Source organism: Crocodylus porosus, unplaced genomic scaffold, assembly GCF_001723895.1.
Source record: "Crocodylus porosus isolate Cpor-Errol unplaced genomic scaffold, CroPor_comp1, whole genome shotgun sequence".
NCBI classification, from domain to species: Eukaryota; Metazoa; Chordata; order Crocodylia; family Crocodylidae; genus Crocodylus; species Crocodylus porosus.
In genome coordinates, this window is record NW_017728951.1 from 45706604 (window position 1) to 45731235 (window position 24632).

A 24632-nucleotide genomic window follows, 5' to 3' on the forward strand; every position below is an offset into this window, starting at 1 on the left:
TAATTTTTGTATGGGTATAAGTGCAATTGTGTCACACCCTCCCATCTAACAGTACAATTTTGAGATCCTGAGAGTTGGCCTGGCCCCACAGGACAACAACAGAAGACCTAAACATAGCTAATCAAAGCAGCTTGAATTTTTCACTTAGAATACAAAATTATGAAAATTTTAGCTCCACTTAAAAGAACACAAACAGAAGAAAGGCTAACTGAGGAAGATATTATTTCTGCAATTTCCAATTATTCAAATAATACTTGTTAAAGGTAAAAAAAATTTCTGATGAAAGATGCACTAGATCAGGAGTGGCTTACCTATGGCACAGATACCACAAGTGGCACAGGCATCCTCTGTGTTGATATGCAGCAGATTTGGGGGGAGGGGTGGGAAGGGAAGGCAGGCAGCAGTGGCAGAACATAAAATCAAAGGCAGAGCAGCATGTCAGGTAAGGGAAGGGGATCAGAGTGACACTTGGTAAGGGTGTGGGGTTAATTTGTGGCACACCTGCTGAAAACGTTGCCCTTGACTGGTCTAGATGAACGAACCAATACAATGAAAACATTTTTAAAACTCTTAATTTATACCATATATTAGGTGAGTTTGCAAAATACTTTAATGATTTAAGAATTAATAAAAACCATATACCTTCCCAAAGAATCATTACATTATTGCACTACAAGTGAAAAATGATTCCATACGTATGACTGGAACTCAAGGCACAGTGTTGTGCTGGCACTCATTATTTTACACAAACCACTTGGGATATATGGTGCTCTCTTAAAGCTCCAGGTCCTGCTTCCCACAGAGGTAGCTGTGAATGCTTTAAAGTCCAGCATTTATAAGTAAAAGAAAAAATGGAAATTGCTTTTCTTCACATGTCTGGGGGGGGAGGGGATATTGATTTTTTTTTCCTTTGTTAATTTTAGGAAGTTTTCCCAATCTTATGGTTTCCAGGCTGTCTGATTAGTAATTTCTGAATGTCAGAATTATTGAATACTTAAATTATGGAAAATAAAGGATAAAAGTAAAGAATATTTACCTCTGTCAGAACCTATGATGGACCTGGGATACCGTGGTGTTAAAGGAATCTTAATTCTTTCCGTTCTATACTGCAAATTGGTGGAAGAACCTATATTTACAAGAAAACTTCAGAATTTTTTGGCATATGTAACAGCAGCTATACAAAAAATCCCCCCCATACATGCATGTAACCAAAATAATTAGACTCTACTCCCACCAACAGGAATTAAATGGTTCCATGTGGATGCAGAAATTCAGAAGTTCACTTCTAGCAGTATTGGGGCTTTAAAAAACAACCTTGCTGGGGTCACTTGACTCCCAGGTCTCTTTCCTGCCTAGTACAGGGGGCTGGACCCAATGATCTCCCGAGGTCCCTTCCAGCCTCTCAATCTATGAATGAAAAACTTTATATTCAACACTTTTGTTACAAGCAAACTGCCTAATTTAAACTGTATTGCTAAATATAAATATTCCCAGTTGTTAAATAATTTATATCGCTAATATATATACACACACTATCAAAGAATTGTATGTTATCTGTCGAAAATAATGCATTTGTTTACTTAGATTTATCTGCCACCCTCCTTTAATAAGGGCAGTGCATAACTATTTTACAAAAAACTTAATCAAGAAAATTCTATCACATCTGATCTTTAAGCATCCCATAGCACATTTTGAAAAGAGTTTACAAAAATTTTGGTTATGTTCCAGTTTAAATTAATAAAATAGCACATTTCCTGTCTTAAAGTGTTGTGTAATTTTTGCAGCAGTAGTTTTAAAGAGCTTTAGCAGACTTTCAGTAATGGATCACATCATTCTTGAAGACAGAATTTTTAAAATAGACTTTGGAAAAAAAAAGAAATAGAAAGTATTTTTTTAAGTTTATTGCAAGAGAATGTATATATTTAAATATTACTGTAATGGATATAGACACAAATATAGATATCAACAACGTATGAAGTGAATAGAAAATAATTAAATACAGAGGCATTTGATCATTAGTAAAACCTATCCTTCATTTTTGGGCTAACTTCTTTTTCCTTACAATCTTGCAAAAGCTCAAAACTATATTGGTCAATTCCCTCTAATTGGTGGTGACAGCAAATTATGCAGCACTGAACTACTGGGCAACAATATTTTAAAGAGGGCTCGTAAAGGAGGTTTCATACTAATCCACCCAGTTGGAAAAAAAAAGTTAAGTTATATTAACCAGAAACATGAATCAAGGGAAACTAGGAGGCTGTTTGAGTTATGAGAGCATCATAAAAACTGCTTTGAGGGGCAACATTTTTGCTATATTGTTTACCCTTAACACAAGGGAGGGGTATTTCCCCCCATGAACAAATGTGAATGCTAGTTACCGAGTCTTGCACTGGAAGGCAATGAATTTGAACCATGTGATGGTCTTGTACGCGAATTTTCAGAATAATCACTGGAGTGTTTGTGACTTAGGTCCAAACTCAGGCGACCCTGGTGCTGTGCACTGAATTAAAAGCAAAGTAGGTTATAGTATCTTCCAAACAATTTTTTCAAAACTAACCAGTAGAGCTGTGCGATTTCTTCCTTGCTATAAAACATACAAAGTCAAGTGTATTTTGGGGAAGTATGGGGGGATGGCCTCATTCTTCCTCTTGACACTGATCTATTTAGTATAAAATAACTGAAAAACCACTGATACCAGGAAAAAGCCTGAAGGTTGATACACTCCCCTGAGAAGCGAACATCTGAATTCAGTTAATATTAAATTAGTTAAAGTGTTAAAAAAACAACAGGAGAGACTGAGCATTCTCCACCTCAGAATTATGTGTAGCTTGATTATTAGGGTACTTTCTCAGAGATTGTAGATGTGGCTCTAAATTCCCTGACAGATGGGATCCTGGTTTTATCAAATCCTAAGCAAGTACTATAATGCCTAAACTACTGAATAAAAGGGGACAGCTCCACAGTCCACCAAAGGCCCCTCTACACATTACAGGTATCGTGCAATTAACTGGCTAACTGTGCAATCACCTTGAGACCAACTACGTGTGCAAAACAGCCATAACACCATAAAAAGCTCCAACTAGTTATGAAGTTAGACCTCAAAAATGTGTACTAACTTTATAGCTGGTTGCTTTCGAGCTTTAATTTGCATGTGTAACAGGGTCTCCCCTGTGGCTTGGAGCCCCATCAGCTGCTGTTATACCCAAGGCTGGGGGTCCGTGAAACCCCCAGGCCCATAGAGGGCTCTTAGTCCCAGCTGCACCTCACCAACAGCAGAGATTGAGTCCTGAAGCTGATGGGGCTGTGGAGGTTGTGCCTCATGCACAGCTGGGACCCAGAGCCCCATCTGCTGTGCAGCAGAAGCCCAGAATCAGGCTCCCCCTACCCCAGCAATAAGGCACAATTGGATCTAATGCAGAATCCCGTAATTGCACCTCCTGACATGCACATGTGGTATGGCAGAAAGCGCAATTGTGCGCATCATGCGTTTACGTGCATATGTAGAGGAGACCCAACAGTTACTTGCCTCTATCTCCTCTTTCCTTAGTTTGCTTAAGTGCTCCAAGGGAAATTATATTTTGTATGGACAAAATGAAATTTTGTGGGTTTTGATTTTTGTTTTGGCAAAGAGAAGACAGGAAAAAAAATTGAATTCCATTCAATTTTTAAAATAATATACAAAAAAATTAAATTATTTGCACAGTTAACAATACCTCAGTCAGCAATACAAAGAAACCTAACCCTGAGCAGTAAGATCCAAGTCAGTGAATTCCATTTGCTTTGGTTCTAGGCTGGTTTAGCTCTCTATCACTCTTCAAACAGCTACTTAATACAGAATATCCACTAGGTTTATAATGCAATGCAAGCTTAAAAGAGTTAAGATTTAGACATCTATGCTATGTGTAACATTTCCCAAGAAGCACAGCAAAAATCTTTTAAAATTCAATTTGTTTTGTTTTAAAAAGAAAGTGTGCAAACCAGACCCAGACAAGAAACACTTAAGATGTCCTGATCTAGCATCTGAAAAGGTTTTGCCAATGTGAAAGCCCTGTTTAAGTAGCATATTATTGTACTCAAAGGCTGCAACCTCCAAAGGCTATTTTTATTAGGATTATGTATATTATGATGAAATATTTCATGAAAAACAAATGTACAATAGATTACTACAAAGATGTGTCTCTGTAATCCTACGACAGATACTCCTATAAAAGGTAAATAGATTCACAGTTCAAAACATATAATCAATTTTCATCTGCACTCATATCTTCTTAAGCTTTATCAAGAAACTCTCATTCTTTTAAAATGCAATATTTTACTAGGAAGATTATTGAAAATTATGTAAATATTTGCAGAATATACATACTGCAACATATCACATTCATTTATTAATTGGAGAAGTGAGAGTTTGGTTTTATTTCTGGGTTTTCCAATGTCACAGCAGAGGTGGCCTTAAACAAATCAACAGTAATAATAATTAATATCTGTACACATTTATAATGTATAATCTTTAAATAACACAACCTATTCAGGAGACTAACTATACTAAGTTCATAAATCTAATAAATAAATATGAACAGTAAACAGTTTTGAGCTAATAAAAGAAAAAAACAGAATTTCAAATCCAGGTAATTTTTAAATGATTAATTTCAAGGTTATGGTCTGAGTTTTCTACAGAGTTTGCAGGCTCCTGCAAAGAAAATCTGGTCATTTTTAGAAAAAAATATTTTCCTGACAAAGTTATAGGTCTGTGGAGACCACAGAAACCTTATCAAGGAAGGGGCAAAATACAATGTTTGTGAAAGTACTCTGACAATCTAAAAACACTATGCTGTACTACTACGGCAGTGCCTGGCAAGAAGAAGTTGCATCTTAATTTGTTGTCAAATGCAAAGAAAAGAAATCAAAGTCACAGGGTTTTGAATTCATACCTGGGATGCAGATGCTGATGGCAGATCTGGCTGGCAACAGATGGACAATTGTTAGCATGAACTCTATGGCTCCAAGCGGTATAAATGGGATTTCTCATGACAGCAGTTACTGCGGGACATGGTGCCAAACTTCTTGGTACAGTACCTTTTTTAATACAAACAAAAGTCCGGTGTGAGTTTTCTCTGCTAAATTCCAATCAAATACTCTAGGCATAGTCAAGAATGGGCAAAAGACATCTGCCTGAAACACGTATATGGTCTAGAAGTAGGAAGCGAGATTCATAACTCCTAGGCGTAAGCCATTAAGTACTTTATTGAACAGTCCAGAGCGTATCTGCTAACATAAAAATATTCTCTTTTTCCTCCATCATAAAAATGTCAACCATTTGCATAAAACAACAATAATGCCATACTTCTAAGTAAATAATCACAAGTAGATAAGGTGGCAGATTTTAGTGGAACAAAGGAAGAACTGATAGAATTTATAATCATTCTTCTTTCATCCACAGGGCTTAAACCAGGGGCAGGCAAAATGTGGCCCAACAAGCCATTCTCACTGGCCTGCAGGGCCCCTAAAAAATTTAGAAAATTAATATTTATCTGTTCCTGGCTGCCTGTCATGTGGCCCTTGATGGCTTGCCAAAACCCAGTAAGTGGTCCTCTGCCTGAAATAATTGCCCACCCCTGGCTTAAACACTCCCACTTCTGTTATGTCCTTTAGCCTTAGAGTATAAATATTCACAGCACTGTGAAATTGCTACTTATATGTAGATCTCATTATTTAAGTCTTTTTCATTTAAGAACATTCACACTTTAGTATTGTACAAAACACTGTCTGGTAAATTTTCTAGGGATGCACTCTTTGGGCTGATACTGATTCCATTTCCGATACATAGCCTGGCAGCTTGAAAAGCAGCTGCTAAGTCTACTGCGGTGGAAGGGGCATGGGGGTGGGGGGGAGATTGAGGACCCTGCGGTGAGAGAGGGAATGGAGCTGAGCCAGGCACTGCCCAGCCAGGTTGGGGCAGGGAGCCAGATGGAGCTGCAGCTTATGGTGGGGGCTCCCGCCCAGCCTGGTCAGCATGCCTTTGGATAGGATGGTATGGCTCCTGTTACTACCTGCAGCTCCTGTTCAAGGCATGCACTAGTGGGGCAGGCTAGGCCTGACCAGGTTGGGTCAGGCTGGGCCCATCCTTCACGAGGGTGAGGTGGCCCACACACCCCATCCCTCTCCTGTAAACCCCACATTCCCCACCTACCTACACACTCCATGCCCCCCACACCCCCCTACACCTACCCACACCCTCCCACATCCAGCTACACACAGCACATCCTCCCTACCCCACCACACTGAGAACATCTTCCAGGCAATAGCTGCCTAGATGGCAGGGCGGGGACACACATGACAGCAGTGCTGCACAAAGGCCAACACGGCCCACTGACAACTGGCCCAGACGTGCAGACAGCTCTGCTGTTGTGCCCATACTACAGACCAGTGTAGTTCCCATCCAGGTCTGGCAGATATACAGATATGGGGCTGCAGGTCCAAGAGGGCAGAGACTGTTGCAGGTGGCAACACATCACAGCCAGGCAGCAGCTGCCACTGCCAGACTGCTGCAGTGGGTAGAGGGTACACAGGCCACTGTAGGTCAAGGCTGCTGCAGCAGTTCAGCTGGGGTGGGGGGGCAGTGTCCCCATAAGTCAATTGGCTGGGCCTCAGAGACTCCTGAGAGCAAGTAGCCCTAAGCTGCTCGCTAAGGCAGGTTTTATACTGCTGGGGCCAGCACAGGTGCTGGCCTCAGGCTCTAGCTCCCCCTAGCTCAAGATCCCAGAGGAGCTGGGCAGGGTCAGTCTGTCCCAAGCAGCACTACTTGCCCCACACCAAAGTGCATGTTCTGGCACATGTGCTGATGCAAATATCTCTGGCACAAATTTGTGCCTATCCTATCTGAGCTGCTGCAAGTGCACATGCCTTATGTGTAAATGCACCCTTACTGTCCAGTTCAGTGGCCCATTCATTAGACTATAGTACCTAATCTTCTGGCCTTGCACAGGGTTTGTCCATGTGCCAGATCCCACATGGATTTAGTTCATGGGTGTGCCACCCAGCCTGAATCCAGCTGTATGCCATCCTGATCTGAGCCCATGCGCCTAAATCCAGCCACACACAGGCCTGACCTGACCATGCACTGAGTGATTTAGCACTCAGGGTCATGTTGTCCAGCCCACTATGGGTCCAGAAATTTGCCAGCAGGGGAACAGCAATTAATACTGCCACCGCTCCCCCATTGCCAGGCTTCTGGACCCATGAGGAGCCCCTGCAGGCTGGACCTGGCCTGAGGGCCAGAGGTTGAGTACTTCTGCATTAGATTTCACTAAGAATCAACATCCTGTGAAGAATAAATAACTTCAGTTCAAAAGTCAGATCTCTCAAAGGGATTTTCCAGGTCTCTGGTTATATGTAAGTAGTACTATTTTTGCTATTTCTATGTTTATCCCTGCTTTATGGTTCAGAAACATGGGACTACATATGCTAGGCACATTAGAAGACTGAACAACTTTCATACTAGATGCCTGCACAGGATCCTAAAAATAAAGTGGAAAGACAAAATGCAAAACACAGAGGTACTGGAGTGCACAGGACTGACACATTTAGAAACCACTATCAAGAAAAGATGGCTATCACGGCTCAGCCATGTCAGAAGAATGGGAGGAGAGTCTATTTCCAAGAATATTTTGTACAGCGAGATTCACTGGCTGTAGAAATCAGGGTTGCTCTGTATGGTGTTACCAAGTTATGTGCAAAAATTATATTAAGTCATTCAATGTAGAAAGCTGGGAGGAGTGGGCAGAATCCTGTCCAACAGAATCCCGAGGGAACATCTGGCACTGGGTGCAGCTCTACATGAAGTGGCTTTGATCCAGAGGATGGAAGCCAAGTGAGAAAGAAGGAAGCAGCGTGCTGTAAACTTCACCTCCAACTCGGACAACACATGGATTTGTGAAACTTGCATCAAGCGTGTCACTCTTTGGCTTGTCAGCCACACACGGATTCATCAGGCACCTGACTAGACCTCTTACATGTACAACATAGTCTAAAGAATCAATGGTTACCTGTAGATATTTTAGGGAAAAAAGAATGGCAAAATAGTATCTTGGGCAAGGGGCAACCAAATACCATAAAAACACTTTGTCCAGATGGAAGATCAAATATGACAAGGCTTGAAGCTTTCCACTGCTTCAGATACATAAATAGCCAGCTTTAACAGAACCTCAATAGTTAGAAAGCAGAAGAAAGACTTGAAAGGTGGTAAGGGGGTATTAAATGTGCTCAGAAACAACTTTAATTATCAGGCAGAGTTGGTGTTTCAATGTAGACATTACTAAAGATGCTTGGATAGATTTAGAAATCATGGCTTTCCATACATCTGCTGAAAGTGGCTCATGTTAAAGGTTGAACTTTTATGGAATTCATGTCAGGTCTAGTTTAGACCATCAGAAGGAACCCCAATATATCCACAAAAAAAGTGTAAGGTGAATATACTGTTTATCATGACAAGCAATGAAGATACTTCAGATTCCTATATAACCCCAAAACTTCTGTAAAGTTTTATAGTCAAAATAACCTTATCCTTGAACAACAGGCCCAATGCTAGTAGCTGTGCTGTAATTCTGAAGCAAGTCAAATGTGTGTGTGGGAACAGCCCTCTAAAATCAACTGTTACTGAAAGGCTAAATGACACGTTTAGTGACATGTTTTTCAAACTGCAAACAAGCAGCACACCTTGTCCAATTTATAGTACAAAGTCTGGGTACTTGACTATGTTTTGACCCTGCTTAGCACAGGTCAGGTCAAAAGCATATTTTCCAGAGCAAAGTTCATTTCTATTGACAGCATGTTTGTTCTGCTGGAACTCAAGTCTCTGAATGTGTTCTGGTATTCCTGTTTATTTTGATAACTGCACTGGGCAATATGTGGATTTCTTCTTCAATGGCACATCAACACAAACGTGCTTTGGTTCATTTCCTAATCTAGATAGTTGTGAGGGAGTGGGGCCTAGGAGCGGCCGTGAACTCCCTAGCGCCCCCTACCGTCACTCAAGGCTGGACTCAGCACCCTCAGATTCTTGCCTGCCACGACTTTGATCTTAAATGAGTTTTAAATGGGAGGCTGCCTTTATCTCCCTGGTGAACGGTACGTATGGTCCTGCCCCTACTCCAAAATGGGGTACCTCTCTGCACCCCTCCCTTAAGGGGTATGCGTGGGACGCTGTGTGGTCCCATGCCCTCTGGTGCTCTCTCTAGCACCCCAGGCTCATCACCCACCTGACGCCCCTGGGCCTGGCTCTCTGCCGCAACCCCGTCTCCGGCGCCCCTTGGGCCTGGCTCTCTGCCCACTGCCCTGCACTGGGGCCTCAATTGCCCACCTCTGGGCTTTTGTGCCCTTCTCAGGGCCTCTACTGTGCCTCCGGCGCCTCTCGCCCCTGTCGGTTCTTTGCCGCCCTATCCGTGGCCGTTGCCCCCCTTCTGGGCCCACGCCTGCGCTCCTCGCACGCGCTCTCTGCCCCCTCTGGAGCCTTGCCCTCTGTAGGGCCCACGCCGCGCTCTCCGCGGCCGTTGCCCTGCCTCTGGGCCTGCGCCGCGCTCTCTGCCTCTTCTGGGGCCTTGCCCTCTCTAGAGCCCACGCCGCGCTCTCCGCGGCTGTTGCCCTGCCTCTGGGCCTCCGCCGCGCTCTCTGCACATGCTCTCCACCCCCTCTGGGGCCTTGCCCTTTCTAGGCCCCACGCCACGCTCCCCGCGGTGGTTGCCTTCCTACTGGGCCTATACCGCGCTCCTCGCGCTTGGGGCTCAGGTGGCCGCAGCCGTGCCTGGCCCCCTTGACCCTTCTCTGGGTCCTTCGCCCCACTGGACAAACACCACACCTCTCTCTGGCACAAACACCATGCCTCTCCAGCGCAAACTGTAGTGCCCTACTGGCACCGTGCCCCTACTGGGCACTGGGAACCCCCAGGCTGCTGGGGAGCCCCCTGAGGCCTCCTCACTCCCCTACAGCCTCACCCGGTCCTCCGGTGTAACTATAACCAAAACGCCAGCCACCTGGCTTCAACATAAAACACAGAGCCTCCTGCTCCTAACATAAACACTGAGCCCCCCCCAGGGCCTCCAACCATACCTCTCGTCAAGGTGCTCTCATCCCTGCCATCATCGCAGCCAGTCAGCACCACAATGCTGCCACTACCAATTCAGGCCGCTCAGCTCAGCCGCAGAGCTCCTGCTCCTGCGGCTGCCAGAAGGAAACTGCTAGTCAGGCTCCAGCCTGGGCTATTTATAAAGGCCTGGCCCTGCCCCCTTCTGGCCACCTGACCGGCTGGTTGCCTTAGCAACCCGCACCTGAGCTGCCCTGGTGATTGGCAGCTCTGACAATCAGCACCTGAGCTGCCCTGGTGACTGACAGCTCATCTTATCTCTTTCTTAGGCAGGGAGCACCCCAGTGCCTCCGTGACAATAGTGTCCAAGATTTTCAGAAGTTCCACCAATTTTAGGACCTCAGCTTTCAAGATCTACAAAAGGTTGATTTTTTCCCCAAATCTCTGTTTCCAAAAGGTCACAGGAAAACTGATGCCTGTCTTGCAGGCTCACCAACAGGGGTCCAGAGCTTGCCATGAACCTAGGCCCAACAGTTGCAAAATATGTGTTAAAAAAAATCTGATATTCCTGGGAATATCAGACCTTTTTTAGGGTATCTCAAAATACCTTTTGGGCAACCAAATCCAGACCTGACTTTTTTAAGCATCCTGACAATATTTTTTGCCTCGTTAGCTTGAACTCCACAAATGATAGGCAGACACTCCAGCTCTCTCATCAAAAAAAATGAACTGGTCATGAGCCCTTAGCCCTTGTTTTTTTGGGGCACCTTAATACAAGATGCATTCCTTTAGAGAGAAGCAGTGAAGTCTAGTGGACTATAAGTCTGATTCATAGTTTGTAAGCTGCATTACTTGGGGCAATGTAATTAATCAGTAGGTGCCTTTTGCATCTCTTCCCCTTTTGCACGCCTTCTCTATTTAGAATTTATTCTATTCACAACAGGGAGCATCTCCTGGGGTATGAACAAACATACATTTTAGTCACTTTTAAAAGGTGAGTTTCTGCTGGGAAATATCAATGCAATTGTTACATCTTTGTATATATTTACCCTATACCTTGAACAATACATCCCTAATTTAGAATGAGTAGGCCCTATTGGAACATAAATAATAACTGTGATTCACTTCAAGAGTCAATGTCAACCAGAAATTTTACATTTGGATAGAGAAATTAATGGGTAAAGTGATATTGCCTGTTATGCAGAAGATCACACTAAATGGGTCCCTTCTTGCCTTAAAATCCATTCATGGATTTATGCTTTGAACACAGAAGGAACATTTCTGACTTTCCTGTTAAGTAGGTTAAAATCAAGATAAAAGACTTTCAGTACAGTCATTACCATTTAAAATTGGTGTTACTAACCTGCTGACATGCCTCCAGCATACAAGGAAGAAGGTGCAAAACCATCGCTATGCCTAGTAGAACGTTTTGGAGAATATGGTGCCCACTCCTGGAGGTCTGGAGACAGATGTTCTTCGCTGGCTGGACAGTATTTCTGTACCTGTAAGCAAGAAGTGCATCCCAACCAACCTAGGATTAACATTTTTAGGCAGCAAACTAATTCAAAAAAGTTTTGTATAACTATGGCAGAAATAACAAGTTTTCTAGTTCATAGCACGGTCATGCCTGCTATGTTTTGATTCTTATGTTTTAGTAATATCACTACCTACTTCTTATTTTTCACTGTCTTTACTTTCTAGGTCAAGTTATCTTCATGCTCCTCCCCACCTTCATCTCAGTTTTCATTCACTTCCACAAGGCCCTCTCAGACCACTATTTACATATGTATACAAAGAAACCCCACTATCTCTGGCTATCCAGTCCCAGTCTTGGAGTCTCTCTGTATACATTTCTAACTGTGGTCTTCATATTTACTTCTCCCTTCATAGCTCTGATACATTTAACTTTAAGAATGTTAGAAGATTCCACTGATTCAAGGGACCTGCTTGAATGCTTAAGTTATGGCACGTGCCCACTGTATCTTGCAAAATGAAAGTCTGTGCTTGCAACTTACGCCTATCCTGGCATATAAAGGAAATGCCCTTTAATTCAACTTCTCTGTAAAACATATGGCTCCTAGTAACTGAACATTAACCACCCCTCCCCTCCCCTGCCAAGAATGAGATAGATATATTTAAAATAGAAGCTACTACCCACCCCAGTCAGTGGAGCAGCTGCTGCCAAAACAAGACTGATATTTGGGCCTGAAAGTGCAGGGCAATGAGCCTGCTTTAAGATGCAGAGAGGGCAATTTTTTTTCTGACTGCTTTGGCAAGTCAATTTGAAGAGCTGGTGTGGGTTGTGGAAACAAGTAAGTTATCCACTTCACACAGGGTAAGTTAAGGACTCTAATGAGGACTAGATTTTGTTGGCCAATGATGTAATTACAGGAAGACAAGTACAGGTTTCAGTGTACAGCATTTTCAATAGAAAAAGTTTACAGCATAAAAAGCTGTGAGATATACACACACACACGCACACAAAGAATACATTCCTAAAAACTACTTATCAGTTAACGTGACAGGAAAGTTTTGTTATATAAAAGGAGAAAATTAAAAACCCACTGATAGACATTCCTAAGACCATACAGTGGTTGCTGTGTCAGCAGCAAACATGCTGTTACCCAAGCATGACTAGTGCTGTTTGTGAACTGTTTCTGTTTCTTTCTGTTTATCTTCATCAAAAATCTTGGGTATGCTCATCACCTCCAGATCAAAGGGTGGGTGTATAAGGTGTACCAACCTAAGGATAACCGCAGGAGACACTGGGCATAGAGACAATTCTCTGAGGCATGAAGCCTCCCTTGCTCCTTGACCTAAGCCCACTGATGGGTTGCAGGGTCTTCTGACTTGCTGAAGGATCGGGGAAGAGTAAAACACACAATACTTGTACAGGTGCTTAACTCCAAGACCCCATGAAATTATAGGATGTGAAGCTAGTTGGAGTCCAGATATATGTTTAAAAAATATTACCCAACCAGAAAGTTGGAATTTTGGAGATGGAGTGCACACTGCTAGTAAACCTAAATTGTTGGGTTTGTAGCAGGATTTAAGTAAATATCCGTAAATTAATAAAGATTTTGTATAATGTATCTAAAATAAACCCATATGCTGAGGCAAGCATGAGTATCTCAACTATAAAAGATAGACTTTAGAGAACATACAAACAAGTGAAAAGCAGTAAATGATAACAAAGCCCCCAACCTAAACTTGAGTAAATATAAATTTATCTACAAATTATTATACGTAGCAAAATCACTGTGAGAAATTTTCAGCGTAAAAGGTACTACTATGAATGCAATCCTTAGAAGTATTCTTCCAGAAAACTTACTGAAACCCTGCTGTGAACCTGCAAATTTTGCTTGACTAACAGCGTAGAGAAAATTGCACACACTCTTACACCTGCAAAAGTTCAACTCTCTGGTTGGGGGCACTATTCTTTCAATACACAGCAATGTTCCAATCATTTTAAAGAATGGGAGGGAAAAATTATATTTTTATTGTCAGAAACAAAATCTGTTGGAGCTGTAGTCACTTTTCTGACACCTGTAAGACTACTGGAAAAGTACTGATAACTAGCACGGACATGACATGACCAAGCTCATCTGGTCTTGCATATTCCCTCCATGTTGGTTGGTGCCAAAAAAGGCATGATATTTTCTGGCTAAAAATGTAAATGTCACATGCGAGAGCCCTTTACATTTCTTATATTACTATAATAAGTATTACATAACATATCCATAGTTTTCTGGATTTTGTTAACAACATATTTGAGACAGGACGGAGATATCTAAAATTAGTACTATGAACACCTGCTACCAAAGAACACAAAATCCATGAAGCAACTATCAAACCAGATACTCTTATTATAGGACCATCAAAGCTTTTATAATACCAAAGTTCTGAGAACTATTTTTGCATTGCACAATCTAAAAGTCTTCAAGTTTTTATAAGTGACAACTGATTTTAGCTGTTTTAATAAGGCCTGTGTTTTCAGCATGTGCTGAGTGTACATGCTCTGAAGTGGCATATCAGGCACCCAAAAGCACAAATACCTTATAAAAACACTGAACAAGGTCCCTGCTTACTGCTGCCACATACTGAATTTCTACCTGAAGTGATGGATTAGGGATGGGCACAGGGGTCATTTTATGCCTCAAAGCAGGAGCAGATTTTGGTCTTGGCCTTTTCATCTCTGGCTCGTCAACTCTTTGAAAGCCAATGTCATCTTCACAGGATTTTCTTGAGGACAGATGTGCACAGTCAACTCCCTCCTCCCGGTAATAATGCCCAGCGTTCCTATTGTGCCCCTTGTGAGTGGCAGAATCCTGCTTAAGTGCCAAAGGAACAGGTGCTTGGACAGTAGCTGGACTGGTAGGTGGAGATCCCGTTGTTACAGTAGAGTCTGATGCAGAACTCGTCTGCTGTTTATGTTTAAACTTAATAGAATCACTTCTTTTGGGAGGTGTTGGAGGAGTTGACCCAACTTCCATTTTTGAGGGCTGAGGCGAATGGCCTGACATTTGATTGGGAGAGAGATATTCCAATTTGGGAGGAGTCTGTGGTCTTTTGAAAGTGTCAGGATCAAAGATGGATTTCCTTTGTTTTGGCTTTTTATACACAGAGAACTTTTCTGTTTCTACCGTTGAAATGTTTACCATCACTTTGGGCCAAGTACCACCACTGTGCTTAGCTCCATGTCCTTTGTCTAATGTGGTCTCAACCATGATGCAGTCAGCTCCTGTAGGCTCAAATGGCAACCTTCTGTTCTCCAAGTCAACAATTGCATAGCCTCGCTCCCCATATGCATCTGGATTAAAGGAACTGAGACTATGCTCTGAATTACTGTGGCAACCATGCACCATGCTCCTGTGAGAGTCTGCTCGTAAAGCACTACTGGAAAAGGGCTTGTGATCACAAAACGAACCACTACCCTGGTCACTCTGGTCCTTCTTGCCATCCAGGATTTCTGGACTGAAAATGTCTGTCTGCGTTGAACTGTTGAGTTTCAGATTTCTTTTATTTTGAGCTTGTATGTCTGATGTATGAACCCTACCATTTGATATTTTCTCTGAATCTTTCAGGTTTTCAAATATGTTTTGACCACTCCAAGATGAGCTCTGAGGAAAAACCTGGGAAGAGAAAAACATTTAATCATGTTACTGTTATGGCACATTTTTATTTTCACATTGAGCATCCTCAGCCCTCTCTAATTTACACTAAAGTAAATACAAACTAAATGAAGGAGGAAAAAGCCCTTTAATTTTGTAAGAAATAATCATAGAAAGTCAGCATGGTGTGCTAGGCACTGACCTGGGAATCAGGAAACATAGGTTCTAGTTCTACCAGTAACTTACTGATTCGTCCCAGAGAAATCAGCTTTCAAGAACTTTCTTCCCATGTTTTGTCAATATTGTCTATTTAGTGCCTATATAAGCTTCCTTAGACAAGAATTGTTACTGTGTGAATGTGATGCACATTGCACATGTTGGGGTCAACAGGAATGACCACAAGGAATAATGATCTATACTGAGAACTGTACAGAACAAACATTTATGGACATCATGGACAGAATCCATATGCCCTAGGTTTACCCTAATCTGGAAGGGGACCCTCTCTACAGGGCAAGAGGAAAATTTTGTTTCCATGTCCATTCAGCCACTGGACTTCCTGAAACTTTTAATGCTGACAGCAAGGAAGCTAAATTAACATTAACTGTGCTGCAGTTATTTTTAAGTGAACAGCATTTCCTTAGGAATGGGCCCAAGAACAAACAATTTCACATATTGTATGATGGCAAACAGCCTCCTATAGTGTAGTAATTATCAATACTGCTCAATCATAAGTAAATCAGGACAAACCCATTTCAGTACTGGCTTTTGATGAATTTCCACATCAGTCTATTTCATACTTGCTCTTCCCTCCTCTCTGCACAGTTAGAAAAATCTGAACATCTGGCTACCTGTATAAACAAAATAAAATCCTGCAACTTCATATTAACACTCACCTTCATCAATGAAAGTGTAAGAGAATCCCTACAGTTTCTCAGCAAAGCTTCACATTCAGTCAGCGATTTATTATCTAGTGCAATGCCATTAATCTGCATAAAAACAAATAAATATTTAGCAAAACAGAGGTAGCAGTCTGTGATCATCTTTCTTTACTTTCTATGTGATGGGGAAAATACTGGGTTATACTAAATAAATCATCAATTAAAGCAGAAAGTAAAATGTCAGTGCCCCATTTGGGATTAATTTTCCACATCAGTGAATTCAGTCTTTTCAGTCACAAAGAATCACCAGAGCTATACTATAAATTGAACTGTAGTTTTGGATTTCCCACTTCACAGTATATGGAGCTTAACTATGTTGTTGCTCCACTCTGTGTACCTCTACTTCGTCTTATGCAGCTGCACAAATCCAGTACCCTGATATCAGCTCTGAAAATATGTAGCTTTTTATTTAAAAGCTATTTATTGCTCTCCTCTACAGCAGGCCTCAGAATACAGAAGAAGCGCTGAGAAAGAGATGGGATCTAACCAGTTTCTTAAACTTGGTCCAGAGGAACCATTTCTTCAGTTCAAAAGAAAGACTGAAGGTAAAAGGCAGGCCTCCATGAGATTTCTCAAATCATAGGAGTTCTTGAAGATAATCAAGTATCCAGGTTGGAGCCATACTGGTCTAGAGGAAAAGGCAATCAGGCCTCGTAGTAGAGATGGTATGTTTTATTAGACCAACAAGATTTTTGCCAAAAAAATGTATTTAATTGCAAGCTTTTGGACACAAACACCCTTCATCAGACGTTGGAGAAAAGGTTGTAAAAGTTCTCCTGGACAAAAATGAAAGTTCATATTTCACAGGAATCTGAAATATGAACTTTCATTTCTACTCAGAACTTTTACAATCTTTTCTCCAATGCCTGATGATGGGTGTTTGTGCCGGAAAGCTTGCCATTAAATACTTTTTTTGCAAAAATCTTGCTGGTCTAATAAAAGGTATCATCGCTACTATGAGTCCTGAAGATTATCAAGGCATTCAACTAAGTCAACTTCTCCACTTTTAAAGGGAGAATAAATGTGGGACCCAGATAATCTTTATTTTTAACTTGTAATGGCAGAATTAGTCTTACCTTATCTACTGTGAAAGGAGGAAGTTTGCATGATTTCCTTAAATAACATCTGAAGAAAGAATTACTGCAACCACACTATCAAAACTTTCCCAAGAGCTGAAGGCCCCCTCCATGGGCCTTATATTTTCTATTATGCAGCCAACCTACAAATATTAACACATTATTCTAAAGCAGGGGTGCCCAACCTTGAGCCTGCTGGCCAGATATGGCCCCTGACACTGTCATCCAGGCCATGGGACTCCCCAAAAGTCCTAAAGTTTGGCTGTGGGGGAGTGGTAGCACTGCACCCCTGCTGCCAAATTTCCAGATTCATGAAAAGCCCTGGGCCCTACATGCTAGACTGGATGCAGAGGACCTGAGCCCAGCATGCAGGACTGGGCAGGGGCAGCACTGGGCCCCAGGCCAGCAGGACCTGATCCTGGTACATGGGGCCCAATTCTGGTGCACAAGCAGAGTTGGGAAGACCCTGGGCAACATGGGAGGTGGGGAGCCCCTCATCTTAGATCAGAGAACAAGCTGAGGGAAAGGGAAGGTCTGAGGCCTGAGCTGCTGTTACTGCAACTGCTGCTGCATAACCATGCAGGGATCAGAGGCACCATATGTTCTATGGGCCAAGCCAGAGCAGGACCCCAGCCAGAGCTGGAATTGCAATGGGAGGGTAAGCACTTTTTTTTTTGGGGGGGGGGGGGGGGAAGAAGCAGGGCAGGGATGGTGCCACAGGGGGGATGGTACCACAGGGGGTCAGGAGAAGATGGGTTGGGGCCAGAACCTAGGAAAAACTGGTAGGTGGTTTGGGTGCATGGGGATGTGGAGACAGCACAGGGAGCAGACAGCAGAGGGAGTAGATGAGGGGGGAGGGGAGACGATACCACTTGCCTCCCACACTGACTGTTTCCTACTGCTTCCTGCCTGTCTGCAGTGGTTGTGGGCCGGGGGGAATTTAAGACTATCCTCCAAAACACAGATTCTATACATGGAAATTATAACAAATTTATAAATATTCCATGATTAGAATCTAATTATTGGGGGTCATTATAAATTCAAAGTTGTCTTGGATTTGGGTAAATATAGTTAGTTATCAAATGAATAAACGAGGGAAAACATGGTGCAATGAGCCAAATACAGATTATATAGTTGGAGAGTTAGTTAATAAAAGACATATGTCACATTCTAGTTGCAGTAATGAAATTGTAGAGAATATCTTCTTTAAACTTACAGCAATTATTCTGTCTCCCACAGTAAGGGACCCCTCTTTGGCAGCTGGGCTACCAGGCACAAGAGCAGCAACAAACAGTCCATTTTCTAGACTGATTCCACTATCTGAAATCCACAAGATAAACCTGAATTCACTCTTGCATTTCAAATAATTTAAATGCATATATGACTTGTCTGCTTCAAAAAGAAATGCATGTAATAAGAACGCAGTAGAAATTAAGTGGACTTCCTAAAATTGAAAATCCTTTAAACAATGGGGGATAATTTTGGCATAACCAAAACTATTTAACAGATTCTTTCGCTAGAGGGCAAAGATTTGAGAGATTTGACAAGCTTATTCATGTGAACTCCAATATAAGCCTTTATAATAGAGGGTAAACTAAAGAAAAGAAGATTTGTATGAAAAATATTCACTCAAGAAACCTATAATTGAGTCTATTATTTCTTGTTCAGTTAAAAAAACAGCTAATGACAAATCTTACCTGAGATAAACTGTAATGATAAATAAGTAAACTAATACACTGACCCCAAACCTCACTTATATATAATTACCTTTATGGCCAGCAATATTGATGTGCAGAGGTGTTATCATTCTCCCTCCTAAGGACTTTCTTCTTCGCACCACCATATTAATAACTCCTCCTCCATTAAGTACAGCTTTTATAACTTGTTTCTTATCCTTATTAGTAAGATCCACATCATTTATCTTCAGGAGCCAGTCATTTACCCTAGAATGAAAATAAAGGTAAGGAATAAGAATACTTTGCTGCATACAGCAAATATGCAGTTATTAATAGAAGGGCACAAAACAGTTGGCCCTAATACCACCTTGATATGCTAACCCTTTTTTATTTGAAGCCCCTTTGTAAAATTTCTAAGACAGCACGTTTTTTCAGCATCTGGAAATGATTCCAACTAAAACATAGGGCTCATGGTCCCACAACCAGTGCCTACCTAACCCATTTGCCCAAACTGTCTTTTAGTCAATTGACCTTAGCTAGTTATTTCATCAAAAAAAATCTAGTAATGACAATCTCATGAGCTATCTAGTAAACTGTCTCACTTGTCCTGAAATGAAAAAAAAATTCTACTGACACTACAGGAATCAAATACAGGTACATTTCACAAACACTGAAAAAAACAGAACGTCCCATGCTTGAAGAGACACTATCCAGCTGTGCGAAGCTTCGGTCGCTGATTTGATTTGGCGGAGATCCAGCCCAATTTGGAAGCTGAATCTCCGAATCGAATCAGGACACCCTTTAATCTCTCTGATATTGAATTGGAACCCTCCAAATTGATTCAGAGAGATTCAACAATTCAGACACAGACACAGCTTTAAATGTTTTTTCTACATACCTCAAGGTACCAGATGGCTTGTGAATGCTGAGATGCTGGGGGGGATGGAACATCCCACAGGAGCACAAGGGGGGCTCCCCAGCGTGCTCGGCAGCAGACCCAGAAGTGGACCAGAAGCACTTCCGGATCCACCAGGGAGGGCACTGTGGGGCCTCCCCTGCATCCCCCTGGCTCAGTGACTGGTGCCTCCTGGGTCTGAGGGGGCACCTGGGGTCCCCCCACAACCAATCACCAAGCCAGAGAGGCATGCTCCCCTCCCCCAGCACGCTCCCCAGAGGACCAGAAGTATTTCTGGTCCTTTTCTCGGTTTGCCCCCAAGCACATGGAGGGCCTACCCCCTGCACTCCTGTGGGACACTCCATGCGCCCCAGCATCGCAGTGATCACAAGCTGCACCTGGTACCTCAAGTTATGTAGAAAAAACTTTTAAAGCTGGGTCTATGCCCAAAATTGGCATCGAATCTTCAGATTCGGCCGAATTGAATTGGGGACAGTGATCCAAATCAACAAATTGAATCACTGTCCTATTCGGGCCAAATCTGAATCGAATACAGCTTATTTCGCACACTGCTAGTATCCAGAGTAAATGCCAAAAAGAGAAAAAAGTTGGCAAGGGCCAACACTTAAAGCCAGCGTGATTTAAAAAAAAAATTTTTTTTCTTAAACAAACCAGTAAGTCCAAAATGGTTTGAATCATTTTTATAATGTACAGAAGCAATCTTTTTCATATTAACATTTGCAGCAAATTCCCCACTGAAGTTACTAAGGTGCTAAAACGCAGCTCTACAATGAGAAAGCTGGACTTCCCAAATTGTTTCAATCTTTTGTTTATAATGAATACTATATTCTTCCACACAATGCATGTTTTTCCCACAAAAAACAGCTGTTGGAAATTGTTGTGCACGTAGTATGTGAGAAATTCAGTAAAAACAGTTCTTGCCAGTTACAGCCAAAAGGGAAACAAAATCTGCAGGCAACTCACAAGGAGTAAAACACTGAGCAGATTCTGCTCCCTGGTTGTTGCTACTCAGGTATTTACTACAAGGAAAGACCTTTTAAAATTTACTCTGCCTTTCAAAAACAAGGTGTACATTACATTCTGGGGCATGCTACATGTGAGAAAATATGGCATGTCAATTAGAACCAAACCAAAATAAAAACTATATTTCAAAGTGGCACGCAAAAAAATCTACCAGGTAGCACATTACCTCAATCGACCATCCGCAATGCTTCCTTTGTCTACTTTGGTAACAAATATCCCGCAGTCTCCAGGGAGGTATGGTTCATTCACACCCTCTGCCACATCAAAACCAAGTGCTTTTAAATCCATATCCTCCTAAAAAAATATTAATATTACAAGTGACTGAAATAATATACAAACTATTTTGCAGCTGTATGTAGGGAGAAAGTACAACTTTGGTACATTTTACTATCCCTCGTTAAGGGTTATAGCCCCAAAATAAGTCCCCCAAAAGTTCTTACCTTTTGTTTAGAATTAATCTTCCCCATTGGATTGTAATTACTTAAATATATTAAAACAACCTTGTTCACTCGAAAATAATTTTAAAAGTCAGAAACTGGTAAAAAAAAGCTGATGTAGCTTGAAGATTACACATGAAAAGGAAAACTGGGTACAAAAGAATAAAGCACCAGATAAAGGAACACAAGAATTTGGACTGCAAATGGAAAGGGTACTAATACTGGTGAGATCAGTAGTCAGATAGGGGTGCACCTAGAAGATACAGTCTCCTGAATGAGATTAATGAGAAATGAATGGACTGGCTCTCCTAGTGGAAAGAGGATAATTGACAAAAATGGAAGCACAGGAAATAATAGTGTAGGATGTGAAAGGGGTAACAGAAATAGTGTTCTAGTCTTGATTACTATTTCCACTGTATTCCTGTAATCAAGACTGGAACACTGAGGATAGACATTGTTCAGGAAAAAAGAAATTCAAGGAAAGATGGTACGCAGTACTGCACATTAATGGACTGTATAAAATACAAAGTGACATTAGTGAAACCAAATTGAGACCAAATCATTTGAGAGAAAGACAGTAGGAGATGGTAATGAGAGAAGCCTGATGTAGACTACCACAGTTGTGTTTATATATGTATAAAGACTACATTACTTTTTTTTAGAGTGACATTCTGTAGGCAGCCTAAGTAAGAAAACTCTCTTTTTTTCTTTTTTTTTTTTAAGGTTCATGGAAGAAATAGCATGACAAGCTAGGGATTGGCTTGGAGTAAGTTGTTAAAGCATAAACATGTTATGCCTGCCAGCAACTTTGAGTTCTTGAGGTAAGTCAGTATGGTTCCTGAGGCATGCTTGAGTTTACATGACAAGGAACTGGCCATGAACACAGATTGGAAATTAAAACATTTTTATCCTCTCTATTCAAAGGAGTGAGGTTGTGGAACTCTTGTAGTAAGATCAAGAGTTAAGAATCTTAAATAGTTTTAGGAGGAAGCTCAATCCGCTCATGAAGGGGATTATATGATGTGGTTGCCTGGAACAGCAGGGAAAAAGAATCAGTAACTCAGAAATTCCCTTCCAATCCAATGTTCCCATTTCCTTAGCATCACTACTAATGTTAACTTGTGCAATTACCCACTATGTTTCTAAAGACTACATTAGTGGTTAAGTGACTTGCCTAACTTACAAAACAAGTTGGCGAAGTTATTTTTGCTTCAGACTTTAGAGTGCAAACTCTTTGCAACAAATCTTTTATGTTAATGGTATTATGCTAATGTTATCTTTTCACGTCTGGTTATGTTATTTATTGCAGATACTGCAATGAAAATAAGTAACTTTTTAAAAATATATATTCAACCATTGGTATTTTTTATAAAATTGTGTGCAAAAGAGTTTCATGGATATTCATTCACAAAAAATGCTAAAGTCATCAGTATACTTACTCTGTCTTTTTCAAACTCCACCACTTCTGTCTCCCATTCCAGAGAATCTGTATCTATGGCTGAATCATGAGAACTATGGGCCATTAACTGCCTAAATCTGGCTTCTTTTTCCAACTGATTCTCCATCTTCTCTCTAAGGAATTAAAACAACCATTTTAGAAGTGCTCCCTTTAGGAGATACAAATGGATTAAATTTTCTTTTTAGGTCCCCTTACTAGTTTACCACTTCAAGGTTTATTAAAATTTGTCCCATCTCTCCATATTGGCAGAAGTCTAAAATGACTTTTAAAAGCTGGGTTTTCTTCATCCTTCACTAACTTTTTCTTACTTCAGATGGACAAAACTTACTTAAGAAAAAAAAACCAAAAAAAAGTATAATGCACAGATAGGAGTCTAAAGTGCCTGCCATGAAAGATACCAAATTTTACCCATACTTGAGCTGCTCCATAAAATTAAGGGAGAAATGAGGTGAGATTCCCACTCCAAATAAGATCTGGAAATACATCACACAAGTTTCTTCTCCTTTATAATCCAGTGGGAATTTGGCTGTAATGAACTAAACATTTCAGTGAAAGTCTGATTGTACTGAGAATTTTAAATTGCTTAACTGCATTTCAACAGCTACTCAGTAGCATATATATTCAGAACATTTAAACCTTCTGATTGAACAGTCTGAGCTGAACTGGAGACTAATTAGCAGACTTCTTTTGCCCAATGTCAGCAATTTTACTAACTCTACTGGTCATCTGTAAACTCACGGATTCTATTCTATACAATAGGCACTTAGGCTGAATTTCATTTTGGGGAAAAGTCTGAATACAATGCAGGCAGAAGACTATGACCACCTATTTTATCAGCTCTTGTCAACTTAAATATGAGCCTGAACTTTTTTCTCTATTTGTAATTGGATGGCATCTTTTTCTTTTTTTCTTTTGTTAAGCACTAGAATGAAGACACTATGAAACCTCAGACCATACTTGAAAACTGCAGTAAGCTGAACCAGAGTCAACTCTACTCTGCACTGGGGCTACACATTTGGGTTCTTATACACTATCATGCCTGAAAGACAGTGATACAAATGTCCTTTACATAGAAAAGCCTATAGAGTCCATTGATAAAAAAGTTTCTATTGCAAAAGAGTTCCATACATTTAAGTCACTTTTATAACATACTTGAGTTCCTTTAATTCACGGACAGCATCATTTTTTTGCTTTCTCATATCATCCAGGTTGCGGAGAGCTTCAGCCAAGTCGCTTACAGCCCTGTCTCTCTCCCTCCTCAAGTTGTCGCACAAAGTCCTTTAAAAAGACAAGAGGCTTAGGTGAAAATGTTAAAGTTGTAACTTAGTAACTTATGGTATGGAGACTGACACAAGGAAAAGTTGAGTAGGTGACGGGAGGTCAGTCTGACTTGTTTGCATTTGTTGTCAGGTAAAATGAGAGTTTTTGAAGAATTAAAAAATAAACAAATTTGCCTTTATCAGAACACGTAAAAAAAGCTAACATATATTAATGAATTAAGTTATTCTCTGTGTTGCTGTGAAGGAGTTGCATGTTATCTTATATATAGGGAAGCTGAGGAAAAGAGATTAAAGGATTTATGCAGGATGAGACAGAAAGTCCATTGCAGTGCTGGAAAAAAACAAGCAACTCAGCCAATAAAATAGCAATTTTATTCCTAGTTGTCCTCTTTAACCACACAGAAATCCTTCCTCTTATCTAGCAACAGAAGTGATGTAGGTGTTTTGAACTGGATTCTAGGAATGAAGGGAAATAATGCCTTATGGCCATTCTCCTATATGTTGTGAAAGGAGCAAAGTTACTGTGATAACAACAGAGCAGATTGAAAAAATGAGATGCCTTGGAAAATCCTCCCATTATAAAAAGGCGGACCTTTCCTATTAACAAAATACACTGTGATGAAAACATGGATCGGTTC

The 24632-nt window shown here is 41.1% G+C and overlaps 1 protein-coding gene across 1 annotated transcript in view; it reads right to left on the bottom strand.

Moving 5' to 3' along the window:
- DLG5 (discs large MAGUK scaffold protein 5) overlaps positions 1–24632 on the bottom strand; it is a 193797-nt gene that overhangs the window by 31902 nt on the left and 137263 nt on the right. Inside the window, exons 10-20 of the mRNA XM_019555846.1 lie at positions 23867–23992; positions 22695–22827; positions 20985–21112; positions 18971–19146; positions 18420–18523; positions 16083–16175; positions 14188–15207; positions 11439–11577; positions 4929–5073; positions 2379–2500; positions 1037–1126 (exon numbers count right to left, since the gene is read on the bottom strand). Of these exons, the coding sequence (XP_019411391.1) occupies positions 1037–1126; positions 2379–2500; positions 4929–5073; positions 11439–11577; positions 14188–15207; positions 16083–16175; positions 18420–18523; positions 18971–19146; positions 20985–21112; positions 22695–22827; positions 23867–23992 (2276 nt within the window). The remainder of the gene's footprint in view (positions 1–1036; positions 1127–2378; positions 2501–4928; positions 5074–11438; positions 11578–14187; positions 15208–16082; positions 16176–18419; positions 18524–18970; positions 19147–20984; positions 21113–22694; positions 22828–23866; positions 23993–24632) is intronic.